The 19,050-nt window shown below is 40.3% G+C and overlaps 2 protein-coding genes across 2 annotated transcripts in view; both read left to right on the forward strand.

Moving 5' to 3' along the window:
- LOC101845263 (endoplasmic reticulum mannosyl-oligosaccharide 1,2-alpha-mannosidase) overlaps positions 1-14,049 on the forward strand; it is a 29,536-nt gene extending 15,487 nt beyond the window's left edge. The window contains exons 5-12 of the mRNA XM_005105996.2: positions 127-172; positions 1,283-1,471; positions 3,446-3,594; positions 6,034-6,222; positions 8,600-8,787; positions 9,988-10,111; positions 11,357-11,551; positions 13,545-14,049. Of these exons, the coding sequence (XP_005106053.1) occupies positions 127-172; positions 1,283-1,471; positions 3,446-3,594; positions 6,034-6,222; positions 8,600-8,787; positions 9,988-10,111; positions 11,357-11,551; positions 13,545-13,892 (1,428 nt within the window). The 3' untranslated portion in view covers positions 13,893-14,049. The remainder of the gene's footprint in view (positions 1-126; positions 173-1,282; positions 1,472-3,445; positions 3,595-6,033; positions 6,223-8,599; positions 8,788-9,987; positions 10,112-11,356; positions 11,552-13,544) is intronic.
- Positions 14,050-15,339: 1,290 nt separating this feature from the next.
- Positions 15,340-17,050, forward strand: LOC101848911 (endoplasmic reticulum mannosyl-oligosaccharide 1,2-alpha-mannosidase-like). The gene has a single exon (XM_005106015.3). It carries the CDS (start codon positions 15,340-15,342, stop codon positions 15,754-15,756), a length of 417 nt encoding a protein of 138 aa, XP_005106072.1. The 3' UTR covers positions 15,757-17,050.
- The last annotated feature ends 2,000 nt before the right edge of the window (positions 17,051-19,050 follow it).

The raw sequence follows: 19,050 nt of genomic DNA on the forward strand, positions 1-19,050 counted from the left end.
TTAATTGTGTTGCAAGTGGCATAAAACTCTTATTAAACTTAACTAAGGCCAGAAGTTAAATGCTCAGGGGTTTGTTTTTTTCTTGACTTGGTTTATTCAGTGATTTTATTTGTTTGTGTTTTGCAGCTACCACCTGTGGATGAGCACAGCCTCAAGTATGACTACTTTGGCGGTAAGTGATGCTTTATCCCTTTGGGCTCTAGGCATGGGTACACCAGTTGTGTTTAAAACTGACTGTATGCCAAGCCACAGGTACAGCGGTGAGCTAGCCGTATCCCCAGCCCGGCCCACCTTGGACAAAACGCACATTGGAAACTGTGTTTACTACTGAGGACGTTATTGGTTATTTTGAAGATCTTTTTGAACAAGATGCTCACAGGTAATGACAAGAACTACAGCGAGTGGGATATGGAATGTGATTCTGATGATCACATGAATGTTGGTAATATATTGCTCAGGAGCTCAGGCAGAGGGGCATAGTAGCCTCAGGAAGTGGAGGCTCAAAGGGTTACGGCTTTATGGAAAAATGAAAACAAAAACATCGATGTAGGCCTACTATTTTCTGTCACAATGACCCCCCTCTCTGTTCTGTGATACCAGAGGCCAAATGTAGAGTGGAAATCAACATGGAAGTCTCACCTTTTGGAGTACAATGCTTTGTTGAGAATTTTGCTGACTTTCTACTGCTACGCCTCGGCTCATTCTTACTGCTGTCTTTCAGCCACATCCCTGATCCCATGGTAGGTAAGATCTAACACCTATGCTTCTCGGATAAGGGCAAAAAATCTTGGAGGTCTCGTGTGCACGTTAAAGATCCCTTGGTGGTCCCAAAATCAGTAAGAGTAGCCTTTACTGAAAAAGTTAAATTTACCCCTGGTGCTCGTACGATCTTAATCTTATGCAGTAGCGAGCGCTGTAAAACACTTACCAAAACAAACATTTGTTGAGAATGGTGTTTTTCTCATGCTGTATCTTGCTGACATATCTTCGTTCTGGGTCAGAGTGGGTGGTTGGCAGGTGCACTGGTGTGGCTTGCTCCTTCTTTCCGATCAAACATCTATCATCCTGGTCTGTCTCCATTCATTTTTCTTTGTGTTTGTTACTTTCTTGTAACACCTCTTATCTTCGGAACTTATATGACCTTATTGTGATGCAAGTGCAGTAAAACTCTTACTTAAAGTGAAAACTAACGTCGGAAGCTGAAAATAGAGACCAAACCTAAATTTGATGTCCCTTTTCTTATATATTGCAAGTCTGTGTCGTTACTTCTCTCTTGCTGCAGGCCAGAAGCAGAACGACAAGCAGCTACAGATCATCGCCGCATTCCGCCACGCCTGGCAGGCGTACAAGAAGTACGCATGGGGTCACGATGAACTGCACCCGATCAGCAAGACGTCTTCGGAGTGGTTCGGCACCGGCCTCACTCTGGTAGACTCATTGGACACTCTGGTCATTATGGGACTCAAGGAGGGTGAGTTGTTTGAAGGGGCCAGAGAGAGAGGTTGATGGAAGGGGAGATAGTTAAGATTGGAATGAGAAAGGGGGTGAGGAGGCTTAGAGAAGGATGGAGGGGGACCATGAGAAAGATTTTGAGAAGAGGGCAGTGAACAAAACAAAGAAACCTGAGAAAGATATGGGAGAGTGGGGTGGTGAGAGAAAGAGAAATGAGAGAGAGAGAGGGGAGAAAGTAGGGAAAGGAGAATGAAAGAGAAGAGGGAGGAGAACAGGCCTGCCTATTTGTCCCGGTTTTCCCGGAACGTTCCGTTTTTTCACCAATTTCGAGGCCTTGTCCCAGTGTCCCGTTTTCGCTACACCTCGTCCCCTGTTTCCGTCGATCTCAAGACGGCTGCAAAAATATCCCGTGATTATTTCGTTTCCGTGCAGCGGATGAAGCATAGTTTTTATTTCGCCGAAAATCAATAAACCCTGCTTCATGTTTAGTTGCCAGAAGAGTGCGGATAGCCAACTTGGGACAAATTTTGGCCTTCCACGCTATTCTTATCTGGCGACACAATGTTTTTTTATTCGGCCTCGACTTTTTTTTGGGTCTTTTTCGATTCGGCATCAATATTGTTTCTGTATCTGACTTTCTATCTTCACTTCATCGTACAGCACAGCATCTTTGTGATTTGGACCGCGTGCGACGCATCAACAACCAGCTTTCCTAAGATCTAGACCTAGATTATTTCTGCTTTTCTGCTAATTTCTTGATTACTTTCGATATATAGGATTGTTATCCATAATGAAGCGCGCTGCCAGTGGATATACCGGTAATGAAAAGAAGAAAGTTTTGTTACATTTTGTCCTGTCCCTTTTTTAGATCAAATGTCCCTGTTTTTGGCTCTAGACTAGGAGTCCCTAATTCAGGAAAAGTGGACTAGACAGGCCTGGGAGAAACAAGTGTGGAGAATATTATTTTACTTATGTTTTAAAACAGTGGAGTCGGCAACAGAGCATGGTTAAATTGAAAAACTGACAAAAGGAACGAAAATAAAAACCCTTACTTTTTTCTTTTCTATTTAAATAACCTTTCTAAACCGAAAACCCAGCTAAACCAAAGAAAATCTGGCGGTCCCACAAATTTCGGTTTAATCAGAATCCACTGTACTTGGTTATTTCCCTTTGGCTTTGATTGTGATTACTTTCAACTCCCAAATCTCTGTTTTAATTAATCTGTGCAAAATTGCTTCCCTTCAACTATGAGATCTACTGTGATGTTTTGTCTCTGCCTTTTTTTTTCTTTTATCGTTCTTTGTCTTTACTCTTATGATGCCCCACTTTCGAAATGACCTGTTTATTGTAACTGTTTTGTGCTTCCTATAGCACAATTCAGATAAAGACTCAAAAAAATGTGAGGCATTGTGGTGAAATCAGGCGCTCGTCAAAATAACAAAATTGGAGAGACAGGCATTTTTCCGTTAGTTTGAAAATTTTTATAGAATTTTTATTCTTTGGCTTAACCTCTTTGATGTCAATATAAAAATACATTTCCATATGAATTTTACTGAAAAAATGTTGATCTAAGTTACAAAATATGTCATTTTTCTGTTTTCAAAGACTTTTAGCTATTGGACTTACCAAACTTTGGTGGCTATTTTCTCGCAAATTTCACCCCTGAAACCAGGCTACCTCACTTTCTTCTATCGCAAATATCTTGAGTTCTGATAGATGGATATTTATTTCTTTGAAAGCAAGGCAAATAAGTCAGCTTTCAGATGATACCAATAACTCCACATGCCAAAAAATTGACGAGCGCCTGATTCCAACGCATCGTGACACCAATAGTTTTTTCAGGTAAGTACTTTTCTCTTATCATTTGTGTGCCAAGGCGAGTGCCCCACTATTAAGCCTCTTATGCAGGTGACTTATTTGTGTTTTGTAAAGCATCATTCTCTTACAAAAAGAAAAATTCAAGGTGTTGCAAAGGTGCTGTCTACTCTTTCAGAGTACGAGGAGGCAAAAGAATGGGTGGCAGAACGCCTTACATTCAATGTGGACAGATACGTAAACCTCTTTGAGATCTCCATACGTAACCTGGGCTCCCTGCTTGCTACTTACCATCTGACTGGAGACGAGATCATGAAGGAAAAGGCGGTGAGTGGGAGGGCAAGGCAGTTTTTTCCTTGTTTTTCCTCTTATGAATTTGATAACATAGGTCTCAAGTGGGTACTACTTAATGATTTTCAATCACAACTGAATATAATATTGCCTGTGAAAATTATGGTTAATGCAGTTGGAATTCTTGTTAATCTTCCTGCAATCCCCAAAGTTTCAAAATTGTTTCTCTGATCAATCTTCCAGGCCCACTCTATATCTGACTAAAGCATGGCATGTTTCTGGCTAACAATTTTGTCATTTGTCTTCACCTGACAATAAAGCACATTCTGAGCTGGCTTTCGCCAGACTGTAGGAGATCGGTGATGGCTGTCTTGTTTTGATTTGACTTTTGATTTGATAATCATACATCAATGGAGAAAGGGTTTTTAACTCATTCGCTACGCCGAGCCGTGGGGGTCGGCGCGGCTAGAGTGCCGTCAGTACGTTCAATTTTAGCTTGGTTTCTATTCCAATCCACATATCCATGTTAAAATAAAGGTCATAATACAAAGTTGACTTCCGGGTCAAGTGTTTCCACCGAAATTCGGAGTTTTGATTCAGCTTTGAAACACGATTTCGAAGTTTATGCGACATTGTTTTATCGTGAAGCCCAAATTATAGCCAGACACCAGTCTTTGTACTTTTACACAACAAAATGTATCATTATTTTGCTCACTAAAGAAGTGTAGGACTCTTCTTATAATATTGATACTACTGGACTCCAATTGCCAGTGCACTGTAATTGAGAAATCAATATTTTTGAGTGCTAGATCCAGGCCAAGACCTAAATAGTCAAAATATTTTATTCCTCCCCAAAATCACTACTTTTTGGTGAATTTACTCAAAAAGTACCATCCAAGACATGTATAGGTTTATTCCAAATGCAATTCTGAATAATTCCATATAAGATACGAGTGTTTTTTTCTGTTTGGGGCCCTTTTTTCAAAATTATTTTTTTTTTTTTTTTTTTTCAATATCGGAGGTTATGATCCAAATGTACAAATATTATGGAATGTATGTAAATAACTGCTCATTTTTCAATATTTTCCTGTTCTATATACAGTTATGGTTATTTTGATGTATAATTTGACTAGGTGCAAACATATTTTTTGAGTTTCAACTGAGATTATAAGTTTTTTGTTTTCAAATTTTATCCACAGCCAATCACAATTGTGTTGCATAATCGCCTCTTACAGGAACCAAAGTTGAACAATACTCAAATAAACAATACAGATGTATTCTACAAACCATACTGAAAATGTTGGTATATAATATGTTGATATTTATTTGAATTTATGGCCCCCAAGACCTGTGAACTGCGCACTAGTCATCATCTCATTTCGCCCTCCCGAAAAAAATTCGTCCACAAGCCGAAAATAATATGTAGTGAATGAGTTAAAACCGGAATAATAATACTGCTGACAATGATAGCGGTTTGTCTGTTTTAAATTTAAGACTAAGAGAGACATATTTACAACTTGACGGTCATTTAGTTTGTGGAAAAAGCAACACAGATGGACTGGAAGTCTATAGAGGAATGGAAAAGAGGTTGGACGAAAAACCTTTTGAATACCTCTAGGGTAAGGCTTTACGCTAGTACAGGGGTCATCAAGCTGCGGCTTGCAGGCCAGATCTGGCCTGTGGGGTCAGTTCATGGCCTGTCATGTGGGAAAGAAAGCATAGAGTATGGGTTTATTATATGCTCTTGCTTTTTCCACATACTAAATGGCCATCATGATGTAGATGTGTTTCTCTTCAACTCGAAGTAAAATACACAATCATTGTCAGCAGTAATCTGGTAGATCTCTGTTACTGGAAAAATACTTCCCCCAGAGTCTGTGAAGTAATAACTCCACCTATCAGTAAAATGGCACATGCATCTCCATCAGCTGTGACTGCGTGAGTATGCAGAACTAGATCTAGGCCTTGCATCAGTGCTCTTTTCACAATCATCATCCGAATCATGAATTCCCATCAACTGTTGCACATCAAAATCATCCTCAGTTGAGATATTTGACTGATGATCTTCAACGTCACTTTCAGGAATGGGAAATAACTCAAAACAGATTTCGCCCTGAAGGACCAGGCAACTCATCGTCAGATACATCACTCATCTTGCTTCTTCAAAACCACCTGCTCTCTCAATTCAGTTTTCAAAATGTTCTACTGTGCAAGCAAACTTTAACACAGCTATTTCCCCTGACTCAGGCAGCAGTACATAATGATAACTGGAGTCAATTCAAAGCAGCGGTTTTCAGCAGTATAGGACTCTAAGGCAGCAGCGGATAGCAGCGGTATAGGACACTAAAGGTTACACTAGTTTTGGGATCTCTACATTAGTAGAAAAAAATACAGTGGCACATCGACTTTTTTAAGCCAGCTTGAATTCTGCGTTAGTAAAAATACAGTGGCGCATCCTTGATGTTATTTCTACAGATTGACCTGGGCACCCGCCTCCTCCCCGCCTTCAACCACAATTCCAAGATTCCGTTCTCCGACGTAAACCTGGCTCATGGTGTGGCTAAGGCCCCTCGCTGGGGGCCGGACAGCAGCACCTCAGAGGTCACCACCATACAGCTGGAGTTCAGAGACCTCAGCAAGGTCTCCGGCGACAAAAGGTTCGAGGTGAGTCTTCAGGCACCAGTATGAAATGTGTCAAATTTTGCACACCTCAATTATTAGCAATGTCGCATTTTGTTGTCAATCTTTTCATATACAACTTTAATGCAATAATGCTGTCATTTCTTGCCAGAATATTAGAGAAATTATTAGATAAGTGTAACGGAGGTGCCACTTTTGAACTGTACCTCCATTGTATGAGACTTTCTATTGCTTTATCTCAGCACTGAATGACCATTATCTTGCCAATGTGCATTGTCTTACTTAAATTTTGTTCTATTTTATGAGCTTATTGCATACCTGCCAACCCTACAGAAAAATCGATAGATCACTGACTTTTTGTCAAACTACTGATACACCGATTTTGAGAGATAACCCAACTTCGTGATTCTGCAGGGTGATTGCCAAGCCCCGGGAATTACCCAGAAATTTGAGGAAATCTGTAAATTGCCCCGAGAAAATTCTTAAAAGTTATCGAATATTTGAAAACCAAATCAGATAACGATCATTTTTGCCGGACGCAATTATGATATTCATTCGGCTTTCCTCGGGCCGAAGGTACATTTCATCTAGCGAACAGGCGGCTATTGTGGCAAGCGGAAGTATATGTGTAATACTGAGGTTTGGTCGGGAAAATCAAGATTTACATTCGCTTTCGTTACCACCCAGAAATTTGCTGGTAGTAGTTTGATAACACAACATTAAGGCCGGTCCCAGAGTGGCTCTGTAGGTCTGACCTGTAGCTCGCCAAGCGCACGCAGTCTGCGTGTCAGCACAGACGCACTGTGCGTTGGCTTCTGTATTTGAGTGAGCGCCCTCTGCGTGTCTGCACAGCCGCACTAGGCTAGAAGCACACAGGCCTACGAATGTAAACAAACAGTCGAAACTAGGTCAACCTTTCGATTCGAAATTTTAATGTAGGATATTGTGCATTTCTTGGGATTTTGTGGTCTAGTGTTGATGCTAGTATCAATATCTAATAGTAAAGCATCTAATAATACTTCTTGCTGATTTTGATGATCTGTGAAGAATTTCAGGCGAGAATAAACACGAAGCGAGGCTGCGTGCGACTCATGTCCGAAGTGTTTTACAACACTGTTGAGTAGCATGTCTGAAGCGTCCTGCAGCTCAGCGGACAACAGACAGACCATACAGCGACGCTGCTCAGGCACACGATAATGTATATGTTCATTTGTGCGGTGTGAGCTAGGTGAGCTACAGGTCAGACCTACAGAGCCACTCTGGGACCGGTCTAATTGTAACATGTAGGTTGTGTATGACAAACGCTGTTTCCCCCTGAAAATATCAATATTTGTCCTCTGCTGTCACTTGTGTAAAAAATAAAATAAAGTTATAGTTATGCAAGCATCTTGTCGGGCTCGCCATCGTGACCGGTCAGTGGACCTGCGCGTTCCATCACATTGTGAGTACCGGAAATTGTAGGGGTCACCTAAGTTCATTAAAAGTCTGAGCGCTGCGAAGTATAGAAGTCCGGGAGGGGGGGAGGGGGGATTATTGTTTTTTTTTTAAAGATACACTCGGGGGAGGGGGGAGGGGGATTGAAAGCATCACCAGGGGACAAAAGCTGAACTTGGAAGCAAATAGTAGTATTCTAAATTTTGATTACTACTGGATCTAGAACTCTCTGCAAAATGCGCGTTGGTGCAGGCCTTGTATGTAATTGGGATCCGTCGTATTCTTACCTTGTAAACTCTGCAGAGGCAAAGGGCCAAGGCTAGGCCTAGGTCATCCAAGGCCGCCCTTTTCTTCGCCTTTTCTTCTTTGTTTCTATTCTTTTTTTTTTTTTGGGGGGGGGGGGGTTCATGTGCATGTATGAATAGGACAGGAACGACACCAACTACTCTACTATAGGGTAAATGCATCTGGAAGTTTTCATATTTGTCTTTTTTTTTGTTTGTTCTTTGTCATTTTCTACATTTGTTTGAAGTCGCAAATACATTCATGCATATTTGATGTTGGTCAAAATATTGATACGGGTCCGCAATTAAGTATGCGGCAAGTGGTAATATAGCCTACCACAGATTTTTTAGGTCAGGTGAAGATTTTTGGACAAAAATTTGTTTCAGCTACAGATTTTGGCCCAGGCAATGTTGGCAGGTGTGTTATTGCATGTCATAGATAATGTTCTAGATTCACTTTATATTGTGGATATTTCAAACTTTACCTTGTTCTTTAATCTTGCAATAACTCTGTTTATTTGTCTTTTTGTTCTTGGGTGGTTGGAGGATGCCATTGGTAGGTCCTGCTTCTTTACTATCCCTCTTTTATGCCGGTCTTTCTTTTTGGCTTTTTCCTGCATACTGTCATTGTGTTGATGTGGTAGTCTTTATTGGAACTCAAACTTGTCTGTCTGTTGTGGCAGCGCGCTGTCCACGAGGTCTCCATGCACGTACATGATCTGCCCAAGACGGAAGGTCTTGTCCCCATCTTCATCAGCGCCAATTCCGGAGACTTTCGTGCATCTGGCACGATCACGCTGGGTGCCCGCGGAGATAGCTACTACGAGTATCTCCTCAAGCAGTGGGTTCAGAGTGGGAAGAGACTGACAGTGTGAGTTATTGTTAGGTGTGTTTGGCACGTGTGTTTTACGTCTCAATCAACGCTCTTCAACATTATTTTGTTGAGCAGTTCAAGTTTGCCTTTGGCCTTTGTTTTATAATAGAGTAATCCAATCTTCAGATTTTCCATTCTCGGAAACCTTGGGATGTGGGTGGTTGGCGGGTGCTCTAGTGTGGTTTGCTGCTGCTTGTTTCCCATCAAGCACTATTGTCTTTATCTCCCCTCCTTCTTTTTTATGTTTGTTACTCTCTTGTAACACCTCTAAGCTTCTGGCGCTCATATAACCGTATGCAGTTACGAGCGCTGTAAAACTTCTACTAAAACAAACCTTGGGATACAGTGTAATGAAGGACTTTTGTTGGATGTTAGGATTCTGTGTGCATAAATCTCTTGTTCATGTTTTCTCAGTCCGTTTTGTATTTTGGTAGAGAGGGGCATAAATATTTCCTCTTTTAGACTAATACCTAAAGTTAGCTGGAGGCTGTAAATAATCCATTATCTCCCGATTGGTTGGATATCATTCTTATGCCCCACCTGTCTGGTGACATGTTTTGTTCAGGCTTTGTTTTGTTCTGCATTCTTTTGTGCCTATCTGTTGACTGAGGGTCAAATCTATGAGAAAAAACCTCAAGCCTGCTTTCTGAAACCCAACAGTGTGAGTGCCTTCTTTGAAATAACTTATTTTTGTCTTGTCCAGATTTGCATTTTACACTTTTTTTTAAAAGTTCTTTGTGGGATATAAGTGGCGTCGGTGGCCTAGTGGTTAGGCTCTCGGACTCGCAACCGTAAGGTCGTGGGTTTGAATCCCGTCAAGGGCCCGACGTTGTGTCCTTGGGAAAGGCACTTTACACGAATTTTCCTCACTTCACCCAGGTGGGAATGGGTACCCGGCTATAGACAGCGAAAGATCTTGTCAGTTTGTTAGTGTTTGAGCGCTTAATCGGCTGCTTGCACTGTATGCTTCCCGGGAAGCTGAGAATGTTTCGGAGTGTTCTATGGTCTGCTGGGGTAATAATATAGTGTAAAGCGCATAGAGCCTGCTGCTGAGTGGGGATATGCGCTATACAAATGCTATCTATTATCTATTATAAGTAAGCAGGAAATTAAGCAAAAAAGTTAATCCTTTTTTTTTCTACTTTTATGCTATTGTCAAAAAACGGACAAACTGTAAGTCGATTCTTCTTTTTCCAGATTCAAAGACGATTTTGAGGAAAGTGTACGCGGTATGAAGAACAAACTGCTCCGACGATCGGAGCCCAACAAACTTCTTTTTATTGGAGAACTGCTGAATGGGAGAAACTTCAGTCCAAAGATGGTAAGTTGCTGGATGTCTCATGTAGTGCTGTGCATTTGTGTCATGTTGGGCTCATCATTCAAACAACTATGTTCAGTTCCTGTCTTTGCCAGGTTGTGTGTCGTACTCCTTGTAAAGGCCTTAACCCTTAAAACCCTGAATTCTTTTTTTTCATACCTCCCTAGAATCCTGAATTAAAATTGAGATACTAGAAAAAATTTGGTTGGTTCATTGTTTTGTTTACTGTGTTTTTAATTGTTGTTAGATTTTACTGAAGTTGTGAAAATGTTATTTATATGTGAATGCACAGTCTGGACAAAAGGGGAAAAGGTTAAAACACTGGTTTTTAGGACCAACTCTATGAGTTGAGTCTTGTGTGTGATCCCCGACTCCACTTCAGTCAAAGTATCATTAGACCCAGCCGTAAATCTAGCCTCTGGTAGCTTTAGTGGTGATCCCCTGCCAATTCCACTATCGTCAAAATCATCATCGATGTTATGCAGAACATAGCAATTGTCTTCAACGGTCATATTTATCGATATATCCGACTGGGAGATCATTATTGGGGTCTGATTAGGATTAAAAATGTCAAAAATTTTGCGGCCTGATGGGCCTGGCAGCGAAAAGTGACTAATTTTTCTTAAAAACTCGCAAAATTTCCAAACTTTCGGTGTAGAACTGCTCTCATGACATTATCGGTACTTTCTGCTCGCGACAGAGTCATCTGGAGTTACATCCCCTGTTTCTAGCACTGGGAATTAAACGATAAAGTTGACCAGCAGTTACCAGCGGTATAGGAAAATACGGCGTCAGCGGTTACCAGCGGTATAGGGTTTTAAGGGTTGACCTAGTTGTCTCGCCACCTAGCTGTGAACAGATACCTGTCTTGTTTGTTTTGTTTTAGTAAGAGTTTCATGGAGTTCGCCACTGCAAGATACCTGTCTGTCTACCAAGGTTGAAATAATATGTGAAGTTTAACCTATGCTCTACACACATCTAACTGCCTCTACTCCTCAAGACAACAATTAGAACAGACATGCAGCTATTACAGAATGGCATCATGCAGAAGAGTTAATGCTCAGATGCTACTGGATCGCCAAACCACAACAACTACAACAACAACAACAACCAATGCTCTTAAGAGGCTATACTTCACGTAACTATGTTGTATGTAACCTGTCATATCATGTGTGTTATTCTTAAATCATGTGAGTAAAGGACATAATGTGTCACATATGTATCTCAACGTGTGTGTGTGTTTCTCAGGACCATCTTGTGTGTTTCATGCCCGGTACACTTGCCTTAGCCCATCATAACGGGCTGAGTCGTGAGTACTTTGAGTTGGCGGAGGAGTTAGTGAGGACTTGTTGGGAGATGTACAACAAAATGCCGACCCGTCTCAGTCCAGAGATTGTTTATTTCAATCTGGCCCAGGGTGCTGCGGAGGACCTCATTGTTAAGGTATGTGCGCACTAGTGTGCTTGAAGGTGGTGAGGTTGATATCGTCAATGTCGCAAGCATTGCACTTAAGTCCGTTCATGTACCTTTTACCACAGATACAAGAAAACAATTTTTGTTGTGTTGTTCTTACATGGAATCTTGAAAAGCAAGAAAGTTGTGAGCCTTGACCATAGCATTTAACTGCTTTTTAGTGATGTTTAAAGGTGCATCTTTAGTAGATGTAAAAACAGAAAATTCTCAAAATTTGGACTTAAGTAGAGCTTGCGACAGCGGCGATATGTACGGGGGGGGGTTTTCAGGGCACAAAGGATGGCCTCAATGTTAGAATGTTTGTTTGATAGTGTTTAATTTTCATTAGTGTTCTTCAAAATTGTAAATGTTTTATATCCCAATTGATACAGTTTTGATCTCAGTTCCAGAGACTGGCTGCTTTGGTCGTGGCTGTCAGGGCAAACCTTGACTCAGTGAAAGGGAGACAGCATCTAAGCTGAAAGATAAAGTACTCAATAGAATAAACTTCCGCTAGAATTGAACTCACTCTCACGTGCAAGGGCGAAGAGCGTAACCATAGAATATGTCACGGCCTGATGAAATCAGGTGCTCATCAATTTTTGGGCATATTTATGTCACCTTAAAGCTTGGTCATTTCTCCTGCCTTTGATTTTTTCAAAATTTCCCATCTATCTTTAACTGAAGTTGAGTTATTTACAAGTGAACGGAGTTGGGGTTGCCTGGTGCCAGAGGTAAAAAGAACAAGAAAATGGCTGCCAAAATTTGGTGATTTCCAACGCCTGAGTGTCCTTTTGAAACTGCAACGTTTAAGTTTCTGTGCCTTTGATCAATGCTCTTCTGTAAAAGTCCATGCAGGAATGTGTTTTTAATTTACAAACTGTTTTTAAAAAAAGCGATAAAAATTGCCCAATGGGTGGAAAAATGTTGGGGGGTTTTTTATTTGACTTCTTTGACGAGCTCATGATCTCACCATGATGCCACACAAATACCATTGTGTTGGGATGCCACTCATGAGGAAAAGACTCTCCAGTATATTATATAATAATGATAGTAATTAAAATTATAGTAATACTACTAATAATAATACATAGCATTTGTATAGCACAAATTCACTCTCAACAGCAAGCTCTATGTGCTTTATAATCTATATTATTAACCAGCAGACCTGATAGCATTCTGAAACAATCTCAACTTCCTGGGAAACATACAGTGCGAGTTGCCATTTTAAAGGTGCTAAAACACTAACATACTAACAAGATCTTTTGCTGTGCATTGCCGGGTACCCATTCCTACTTGAATGATGTGAGGAAAATTCGTTTTAAGTGCCTTTCCCAAAGTCAGGCCTGAAGTTCGAACCTCCAAATCTGCAAGGTCATGAAATGAGTCCAGTAGCCTAACCACTAAACTACCAACGCCATATATAGACTGTACCTTTTCTCCATACTGTCGTTGTTGTCAGTCCAGTTCTTTGTGCTTTGTGAATGCAGGGTCCATTCAGCGGGAAAGAAAAAATAGACCCATGGGACGTGATGGTGTAAAGACATGACCTACTTAATATTTTTTGGGAATCTACTTTATAAACAGTGAAAGATTTGGTCGGTTTGTTTGTGTTTTAGTGCTTTATTGGCTGCTTGCACTGTATGCTTCCTAGTAAGTGGAGAATATGTCTGTGTTCTAGGGTCTGCTGGGGTAATGATCATTGTAAAGCACACAGTGCATGCCATAGAGCATGAATGGACGCTATATAAATGAAACTTTTATTATTATAATTATTATTATTATTTTTTGTTTTAATTATTATGTTTTCAGAATGATTACTATTAATATTATTGTTATAATTATTATTTTGTTATCATGATCATTATTACTATTATTATTATTATTATCAGTATCATCATCATTATAACTTTACATGACATACAAGAAAAGAAAAAAAGCTCCTGCCAAAAAGAAGAGAAAAGTATTTTTCTGTCGTCCTCAGCCTCTGGACGCCCACAACCTTCTCCGGCCGGAGACATTGGAGAGCCTGTTCTACATGTACCGGTTCACGGGGGACAAGAAGTACCGAGACTGGGGCTGGCAGATCTTCCTGGCCTTTGAGAAACACACGAAAGTTCCTGACGCCGGGTACTCCTCCATCCACAATGTGAAGGACGCAGGGAATCCCAGGTTCCGAGACAAGATGGAGAGTTTTTTCCTGTCGGAGACCTTGAAGTATCTCTATTTACTATTCAGCGATGATCCAAACTTGATCTCGCTAGATAAATTTGTGTTTAATAGTGAAGGACACCCGCTTCCTATAGACAAAGTGGCTGAGGCAGAGTTATAGAAATGGTTATAGTGTCTGTTAAAGATTGGGTAGTTTAGGTTACCTCACCTAACAGTTTGATGGTGTTTTGGCTTAAGGTGTTTCTCTGTATTTTGACTGGGGATCATTTGCCAAGTTGAAATTTCTTTTTCTTCTTCTTCTTCTTCTTCTTCTTCTTCTTCTTCTTCTTCTTCTTCTTCTTTTTCTTCTTCTTCTTCTTCTTTTTCTTCTTCTTCTTCTTCTTCTTCGTCTTCTTCTTCTTCGTCTTCTTCTTCTTCTGCTGCTACTTCTCCTACTCTTTTCTTTTTGTTCTCCCCCTACTCCTGTTCATCCTTTCTTTATCGTTGCCTCTGAGACCACAGGTTTTTGAGCCTTTCGTGTCAGTAATTATTACTGACGTTACGTCTATGCCCTATTTTTTTCTCTTGATCATAATGTCTCCTGCCTTTCACTCAGCCATATGATGTTTTTGAGGGGTTTCTCATTCATTTAGACTGACCAGAGTTCCTACAGATCATGGTAGGCATTGATTTAGAATATTTGTTAGGGGATTCAGGCTTGCTCTGCCATCTTCAGCTTGCAGAAAGTTGGTGTGTCCAGTATTTCCCACCCGTACATTCTTTACAGTGAACATGGTGTGCCGTACCAAATGCCATAAAGGAAGTATCAAAACAACTTGATCCCATATAGGCTTAGTGGGCCTGTTCTGTAATTCTTTTGCCAGTTCAAGCGCAAAGGAACAACTTAGATGGGACTATGAAATCGTGTGATCAAACTGAAGGATATGAGAATTGCCTAAATTGCAAAGTCTTGGGGAGAGAGAGAGAGATAGTCTTTCATTCCCTTCCTTTGTTTTAAATCCATAATGGGTCATTCTTGAAATATGGTTAAATAAGCTTGCAGCATTTATAAGGGCATAAAACCTAAAATATATCATCAGTCCAGTAGCCTAACCACTAAACTACCAACGCCATATATAGACTGTACCTTTTCTCCATACTGTCGTTGTTGTCAGTCCAGTTCTTTGTGCTTTGTGAATGCAGGGTCCATTCAGCGGGAAAGAAAAAATAGACCCATGGGACGTGATGGTGTAAAGACATGACCTACTTAATATTTTTTGGGAATCTACTTTATAAACAGTGAAAGATTTTGTCGGTTTGTTTGTGTTTTAGTGCTTTATTGGCTGCTTGCACTGTATGCTTCCTAGTAAGTGGAGAATATGTCTGTGTTCTAGGGTCTGCTGGGGTAATGATCATTGTAAAGCACACAGTGCATGCCATAGAGCATGAATGGACGCTATATAAATGAAACTTTTATTATTATAATTATTATTATTATTTTTTGTTTTTATTATTATGTTTTCAGAATGATTACTATTAATATTATTGTTATAATTATTATTTTGTTATCATGATCATTATTATTATTATTATTATTATTATCAGTATCATCATCATTATAACTTTACATGACATACAAGAAAAGAAAAAAAGCTCCTGCCAAAAAGAAGAGAAAAGTATTTTTCTGTCGTCCTCAGCCTCTGGACGCCCACAACCTTCTCCGGCCGGAGACATTGGAGAGCCTCTTCTACATGTACCGGTTCACGGGGGACAAGAAGTACCGAGACTGGGGCTGGCAGATCTTCCTGGCCTTTGAGAAACACACGAAAGTTCCTGATGCCGGGTACTCCTCCATCCACAATGTGAAGGACGCAGGGAATCCCAGGTTCCGAGACAAGATGGAGAGTTTTTTCTTGTCGGAGACCTTGAAGTATCTCTATTTACTATTCAGCGATGATCCAAACTTGATCTCGCTAGATAAATTTGTGTTTAATAGTGAAGGACACCCGCTTCCTATAGACAAAGTGGCTGAGGCAGAGTTATAGAAATGGTTATAGTGTCTGTTAAAGATTGGGTAGTTTAGGTTACCTCACCTAACAGTTTGATGGTGTTTTGGCTTAAGGTGTTTCTCTGTATTTTGACTGGGGATCATTTGCCAAGTTGAAATTTCTTTTTTTCTTCTTCTTCTTTTTCTTCTTCTTCTTCTTCTTCTTCTTCTTCTTCTTCTTCTTCTTCTTCTTCTTCGTCTTCTTCTTCTTCTTCTTCTTTTTCTTCTTCTTCGTCTTCTTCTTCTTCTGCTGCTACTTCTCCTACTCTTTTCTTTTTGTTCTCCCCCTACTCCTGTTCATCCTTTCTTTATCGTAGCCTCTGAGACCACAGGTTTTTGAGCCTTTCGTGTCAGTAATTATTACTGACGTTACGTCTATGCCCTATTTTTTTCTCTTGATCATAATGTCTCCTGCCTTTCACTCAGCCATATGATGTTTTTGAGGGGTTTCTCATTCATTTAGACTGACCAGAGTTCCTACAGATCATGGTAGGCATTGATTTAGAATATTTGTTAGGGGATTCAGGCTTGCTCTGCCATCTTCAGCTTGCAGAAAGTTGGTGTGTCCAGTATTTCCCACCCGTACATTCTTTACAGTGAACATGGTGTGCCGTACCAATGCCATAAAGGAAGTATCAAAACAACTTGATCCCATATAGGCTTAGTGGGCCTGTTCTGTAATTCTTTTGCCAGTTCAAGCGCAAAGGAACAACTTAGATGGGACTATGAAATCGTGTGATCAAACTGAAGGATATGAGAATTGCCTAAATTGAAAAGTCTTGGGGAGAGAGAGAGATAGTCTTTCATTCCCTTCCTTTGTTTTAAATCCATAATGGGTCATTCTTGAAATACGGTTAAATAAGCTTGCAGCATTTATAAGGGCATAAAACCTAAAATATATCATCACAATTCTGTGTAAAAAGGTTGGTTTATAAGGTTTAGGGAAGTAACGGTTTTTTGCTTTCTTTTTAACTTTTGGGAAGGGGGGAGGGTGGGCGGGAGAAGAGGATTTGTTTTTCTTGTGCTATAGGTTCTATTTTTTTTTTCACACAATAAGATGTGGGGATATTTTTTACATATCCTGTGACCTAAGGGTGAATGTTGTATAAATCTTTTTTTCCATGATATTTTATTTATTTCATGAAACTGAAGCTTTTTGCATCGACCTTAGAACTTAAAATTGATGAGTTTTCCTTCGAAAGTTCAGTTGAAATTGAGGGATCAATACAGTGGAACTCGGATTTAACGAGCTCGGATTCAACGAGAACTCGGATTCAACGAGATGAGATAGATTCCCCGGTTTTTTCTTCTTTAAAATCAATAAAAGTAACCCGGATATAACGAGCACTTAAATCAGCGAGCTCAGATTCAACGAAGTCGCTTCCAGGGTGAACAGCCCCTGCAGACGTGGCTTCGCTGATTGTTCTCCCAGAACGAACTTTATCTATTCCTGGAAACCATTCATTGCACCTGCATCGTGAACCAGTTTTTACTTAACCGATTGCATGCGACCAATCAGCGGCCTTTTTCAATACCAACACTTGTGTTGTTGGCACGCGCACGTGTCTACTCTGGCGTGTGTCGGGGTCGGATGGGCGGCTTGCACATGTGTGACTGTGTCAACTGTGTGTGTGTGTGTCGAGGAGGGCACTAGCGGTCCGGGCGTTGAACGTCGCATAATATAATATACAAACGCGTCACAGTCTTTTTTTCCCTTCGGCAACTGATCATTATTACAATAATAAGCTAGTCTTGACGTAGATCTATGTAGTGATTTGTGCGCTAGTCTATGGAATCAAAAGTTGCCATATGATAGGCTCTACACAGCAACTCAACTTTTTGGTCAACAATCGAGATGACACAGGTGTGTGTATTTGAACGAATCGGTCTTTTTTTTACACAGCTCATAATATGCAGGCATTTCAGGCACTACTTTTGACTTCTCTTGTACATTACTTGCTCAGTGCTTGTACATGTAATTATCTACACAAAACCTCGTGTTTGCTATAACGAACACTCGGATTCAACGAGATTTTAGGTCAGGTCTGACGACCTTGTTGAATCCGAGTTCCACTGTATTACCGAAACAAATATGTGCACTAAAAGCTGCTCTGAACATTTTGTGTCCTTTTTTTTGTGTGTTTGTTAGGGATATTTTTATATTTCAGTGATTTTCTAAATCTCCTTTTGACAATTTGTGTTTAAGGGTAATGAATGCTTTGCAGACTTGTTCCAAGCATTATTGTTTACTATGTAGGACTGAGGGTAAAATATGGCCAGTCCGGAGCAAGAACATTCCATCCTCTGACTGCGTTATCTGCTTACTGAGGTACGACATCATGTTTGAAAAATGTAGAGAATGTAGAGAGCTATGCTGTTACAGCCAGTTTGATTTCGTTATATGTGACAGTCATTCCTGTCTATGTGTCTGATGTAACTGTTTCATCATTATTTTCTCTTACAATTTATTTCTTAAAAGTGCTCTAGATCTAGGTGGCAACCCTAAGTTTTTTGGACAGATAACTCTTTTGTGACAATTTACACTACACATCATGTGAGTCTTCGCGACATATTGTGGCTGCTCGACTCATTGACTATCAAATGCATGATACATTGAGACCAGCAACACTCTGATCAACCTCAAGAAATACCGTGACCGACCAAAGGTCACATGATCATGATGAGTTGTGGCTCATACATGTGTATATATATAACTCACACTGACTTGCTGCTGTACACAAGAGTAATCTCACAATCTCAGGGAACTATTGTTCTAACATTAGTGGCTGAATGGGTTCACCATTAGTATTAGCTCAGCTGGATATTTGTGTTCCTCTGATGCAAATATTCTGAGTTCGAATCTCCAATGAGGTGTTCTTGAATGTGATTTGCTTTTGGGAGTTTTCAGGGCTTTCTATCTCCTTGGCTTGACCCTATTTGTAACGATGGATTAACTTATAAATCAGAATTCCTACTTTTTGAAAACTTTCACCGTGTTTGAAAAGACGTCTTATCCTTGCCATAATGTCAGTGACAAACACCTTTCTCTAGAATGATAGTCATATAAGGGAAAATGCCAGTGCCATATGTTTTAGAGCCAGCAAAAGTGATTGGTATGTTTTAGTGTTGAGTTCTTACCACAAAATTTTGAATTTGCAGATAAACGAGCAACCGTTTCTAATGTCCGCGAAGAAATGATTGGCTTGCTGGATCAAATTGTGGGCTGGCAGAGGTTTACTTGTATATTGCAATGGTTTATTATTTTATTCACTGCTCACTTAAGCAGTCTCTG

The sequence above is a fragment of the Aplysia californica genome, unplaced genomic scaffold (genome assembly GCF_000002075.1).
Source record: "Aplysia californica isolate F4 #8 unplaced genomic scaffold, AplCal3.0 scaffold00506, whole genome shotgun sequence".
Classification (NCBI taxonomy): domain Eukaryota; kingdom Metazoa; phylum Mollusca; class Gastropoda; order Aplysiida; family Aplysiidae; genus Aplysia; species Aplysia californica.

What these genes read in the sequence shown, in the direction of transcription:
- LOC101848911 (XM_005106015.3), top strand. Translation starts at nt 15,340, where the DNA reads ATGACATACAAGAAAAGAAAAAAAGCTCCTGCCAAAAAGAAGAGAAAA.